At 56.8% G+C, this 4,548-nt stretch overlaps 1 protein-coding gene across 1 annotated transcript; it reads right to left on the minus strand.

Moving 5' to 3' along the window:
• Positions 1-6: 6 nt before the first annotated feature.
• On the minus strand, positions 7-4,468 carry LOC113940880 (synaptotagmin-3-like; the record flags this gene model as incomplete). The annotated part of the gene is made up of 7 exons (XM_027632028.1): positions 7-164; positions 745-820; positions 1,111-1,240; positions 1,685-1,856; positions 2,100-2,220; positions 3,468-3,996; positions 4,389-4,468. Coding segments are annotated over 6 exons (1,104 nt in total), but the record flags the coding sequence as incomplete, so codon positions are not given.
• Positions 4,469-4,548: the final 80 nt, after the last annotated feature.

Genomic DNA, 4,548 nt, shown 5'->3' on the forward strand with positions numbered 1-4,548 from the left:
GGGCCCCCCACAGACCTGGATTTCGGGGGTTCACAGTGGGGGGGGGGGCCGGGCCCCCCCTTGTCGTGCAGGTCGGAGGGGCCCCGGGGGGGGTCCCGGGGGTCCCTTTATGGCTTCGGTGTCGGGGCCCCCCCCGGCCGGGCCGGACCCTCCGGCCCCGGAGCCTGTGGAGAGAGGGGGCAGTGGGCTCCCAGTATGGCCCAGGGGACTCCCAGTATGGTAAAGTGACATCCCCGTATGGTAATGTGAACTCTCAGTAGGGTCAAGTGGCTTCCTAGTATGGCTTGGTGTTCCCCAGTATGGCCCAGGGGGCTCCCAGCATGAAGAAGTGGCCTCCCAGTATGAAAAAGTGGCTTCCCAGTATGAGAAAGGGGCCTCCCAGTATGGTCCAGTGGCCTCCCAGTATGAGATGGTGACCCCCAGTATGAAAAAGTGGCCTCCCACTATGGCCCAGTGCCCCTCCATTCCCTCCCAATCCCTCCCAGGACCCTCCCAGTTCTTCCCAGTACCTCCAGTACCCCTCCTAGTGCCCCCAATAACTCCCCAACTCCCCTCCCAGTGTGTTCCTAGTGCCCTCCCATCCCTCCCAGTGCCTCCCCACTCTCTCCCAGTGTTCCCAATAACTCCCCCAGTCTCTCCCAGTGCCCCCCAGTCCCTCCCAGTGCCCCCAACAACTCTCCCAACGCCCTCCAGTTCCTCCCAGTCCTCCCCCATCCCTCCCACTGCTCCCAGTCCAGCTCTCACGGGCTCACTGGGGGCCCAGGGGCTCCCCCAGGGCCGGTTTGTCCCGCGAGGTCCCTTTGGCCACCAGAGCCTTTTCCTGGGGACATTTGGGGACATTGGGGACATTGGGGACACACTGGGGTACATTGGGGACATTGGGGACACACTGGGGTACATTGGGGACAGTGGGGACATTGGGGCGGATTTGGGGACTTTGGGGACATTGGGGTTTCTTGGGGGTCCTGTGGGTTTTGCAGGATCCTGGGGGGTCCCCGTGGGTTCCTGATGGACTCAGGGGGTCCCAGGGGGTCCCAACAGGTTGGGGGGAGTCCTGAGGGTCCCCACAAGTCCTGGGGGTCCCGGGGGATCCCAGGTGGGGGGTCTCACCTCGACGAGCGTGTGCCAGTGCTCGATGGGCTTGCGGGGGTTCGCCAACATCTGCGCCCAGTGCTCCCGCCCTGGACCCTCGGCATCGCTGCCCACCCGGCACAGCCCGATCACCTCATTGTGCCCGATGCTGGGGGGGGCCACTGGGGGGTCAGGGGGGCACCCCCAGACCCCAAAAACCCACCATGGACCCCAAAAACCCACCATGATGCCCCCAAACCCACCACAGACCCCAAAAACCCCCCAGGACCTCCCAAATCCCAGGCCCTCATTTTTGCTCCCTTGTGCTATCCCCCTCACATGAGGGGTCCCCAATGGCTCCAGGAGGACCCCAAACACCCCCCCGGACCCCCCCCCCCCCGAGCCCCCCAGGACCCCAAAACCCTCCCAGGACCCCCCAGAGTTCATCCAGGACCCCTCAAAACCCCCCCAGCATTGACCAGTCCCAGCCAATGATGGGGGTCCTCAAACACGCCTCAAACGAAGGGGTCTCCCATTGCTCCAGGAAGACCTCAAACCCCCCAAGGACCCCCCAGGAGCCCCCCCAAGCCCCTGCAGGGCCCCCCCGGCTGACCAGTCGTAGTCCACGACGGCGATGGTGAGGCTGACGTGGTTGACGCTCTCGTGGGGGACGTCAAAGACCAGCGCCTCGTTGTAGCTCGGGTTCAATGTGTTCTTCTTGATGGACGTCTTGCGCTTCTTGAGTCGCCGGCCCTCAGCCATGAGCGAGGCCTTCACGTAGGGGTCTGCTCAGGGGGCCCCAAAAACCCCTCAGCGACCCCACAGAAACCCTACATACCTGAGCACATCTTTACCACACACCTGTGACACATCTGAGCACACCCGGGCACACCTGTGACGCACCCGAGTACCCCCTGAGGTCCATGGCCCTGTGTCCCCCCATGTCCCACACCTGTCTGACACACCTGCGACACACCTGTGACACACCTGGACACACCTGGGCACACCTGGGCACACCTGTGACGCACCTGAGTAGCCCGTGAGGTCCATGGCGCGCAGGTTGGACGCCCGGATGACGGTCACCGTGAGCCGCCCGGCCGTGGGCAGGTAACACAGCGAGAAGTTCACCTCGCCCAGGTCTGGCTTCTCCTGGGGAGACGTGGACAGGTGAGGGACAGGTGAGGGAGGACAGGAGGGTCACATGACCATGACTAGTTAATTAAATCAGAAATGAAATTGTGAATTAAATTATGGGTTAATTAATAAACCAACTCATTAATTAAATCTCAAATGGAATTATAAATTCAATTCCCAAATTAAATCCCCAATAAACCCAAAATTGAGTCAGAAATTAAATCGTGAATTAAATGCTAAATGGAATTATAAATTCAATTCCCAATTAAATCAAATTCCAAATTAAATCCCAAATTAAAATCCCAAGTTAAATGCCCAAACAAATCAAATATCAAACCAAAAAATAAATCAGGAATTATATTATTTTAGATTTTTATTATGTTCATAATTAATTTTAGTATTATAAATAATAAACTTAAATCACATATTAAATTCTAAATTAAATATGTAAATAACAAATGACGTCACAAATTAAACCTTCAATTAAATAATAAATCAAAAATTTAATAATAAATTAAACCCCAAATTAAATCCCAAATTAGATCCCACATTAAATCCTGAATCAAATCCCCAATCAAGGTGCAAAACTAAATTAAAATGCAAATCAAAATGCAAATTAAACCCAAATTCCACTGCAAAATGAAATGCAAAGTAGATGCAAATGAGATGCAAACCCAGATACAAATGAGATTCAAAATAAATTAAGAAAATATATGCTGGATGTAAAATAAATGCAAATTAAAATGCAAATGATATGCAAAATAAACAGAAATCATGTATTAACAAGATTCAAAATCAGATGCAGATGATATGCAAATAAGATTCAGTATAAATACAGGTTAAATATGAAATAAACAAAATAAATACAAATGAGATGCAACACAAATACAAATGATATACAAATGAGATGCAACATAGATGCACCTCATATGCCAAATACATGCAAATCACATGTAAACGAGTCAAAATAAATACAAATTGTGTTCAAATTAGATGAAAAATTAATATTAACTACATGCAAAATAAGTACAAATCAGATGCAAATTGGAAGGAAAAAAAAAGTAAATACAAATTATATGTCAAATAAATACAAATGATATGTAAATTGTATGCAGATGAGCCCACCCATTGAACAGCAGCCCCCGCCCCCTCACCTGCCCCCACGCTTGTCCCAGGGACCCTTTCTGGGGGGATTCTGGGTGTCCCAACTCCCTCCCCAGGGGGTCCCTCTCTCCCCCCCCCCGTTTTCGGGCCCCCCTTACCCCCGTGCCCTCCTGGATGTCCCTCCAGATGGGCACCTCGGGCCGCCCCTCGGCCGCCTCCAGCAGGTTCTCCAGCACCACCTGCCCGATGAGGTCGTGCCGGGAGAAGCGGTCGAAGTCGTAGACGCTGAAGTGGAGGCGCCGCGAGGGCAGCTCAGCAAAGGGCACCCCGAAGCTGAAAGTCTCGTCCCACTCTGGGTTCAGGGTCTTCCTCAGCACCTTGGTCTGGAACTTCTTCTTGCGGTCGGGGAGGAGGTAAATCTTCACGTAGGGGTCAGAGAAGCCGTTGGAATCCTTGGCCGGGAGGTCCCGGGCGCGGAGCACGCGGACCACGAGCTGCTGGGAGCCGTAGGAATAGCGCAGGGACACGCTCAGGCGGCCGCAGGGAGGGGGGGGGCCCCCCCCGGCGCCCCCCCGGGCCCCCCCGGGCTCGGCGGTATCCCCGGGGCCGTAGAGCTCAGGCTGGATCTGGCCCAGGTGGGTCGGGTTCTGCTCGGCCTTGTCCTCCGGGACGGGGGGCAACGGGGCGCTGGGGGGGGCAAAAATAGGGAGAGGGGGTTGAAGGGGTTGGTATGGACCCCTCCATGGGGTGGGGAGGGTGGGGAGCCCCCCCATGTCCTGTCGTGGTGAGGGGGCTGGGGGGGGGCACCCATGTGACCTTCCTGGTGGGTGGGGAGGCAGGGGGGGCACCCAGAGACCCCCACAGGGCACGTGGGGACAGCAGGGGCACTCCTGGGTATGGGGGGACACCCAGAGACCCCCCCGGGAACATGGGGATGGGGGGGTGTGTCCCTTGTGCCCCCCCCAGTTCACAAAGCTGGGTGTTCCCGTGTCCCCCCCTTGTCTCCCCCACCCTCTGTGTCCCCCCCTTGTCCCCACGTTCCCCCTCATCCCCCCCTTGTCCCCACACCCCCCCCTTACCTGCTGCCCACCAGCTGCTGGGAGGGGGCGCTGGGCAGACCCCCCCCTACCCCCCCATCACCCCCAAACTCGGGGGGGCCCTGGGGGGGTCCCGGGGGGAGTCCCTGCCCCGCGGGGGGGGGTCCCAGCGCCCGCCCCCCCCCGCTGCCCCCCCCTCCTC

Source organism: Corapipo altera, unplaced genomic scaffold (assembly GCF_003945725.1).
Source record: "Corapipo altera isolate COAL_440 unplaced genomic scaffold, ASM394572v1 130487, whole genome shotgun sequence".
Lineage (NCBI taxonomy): Eukaryota > Metazoa > Chordata > Aves > Passeriformes > Pipridae > Corapipo > Corapipo altera.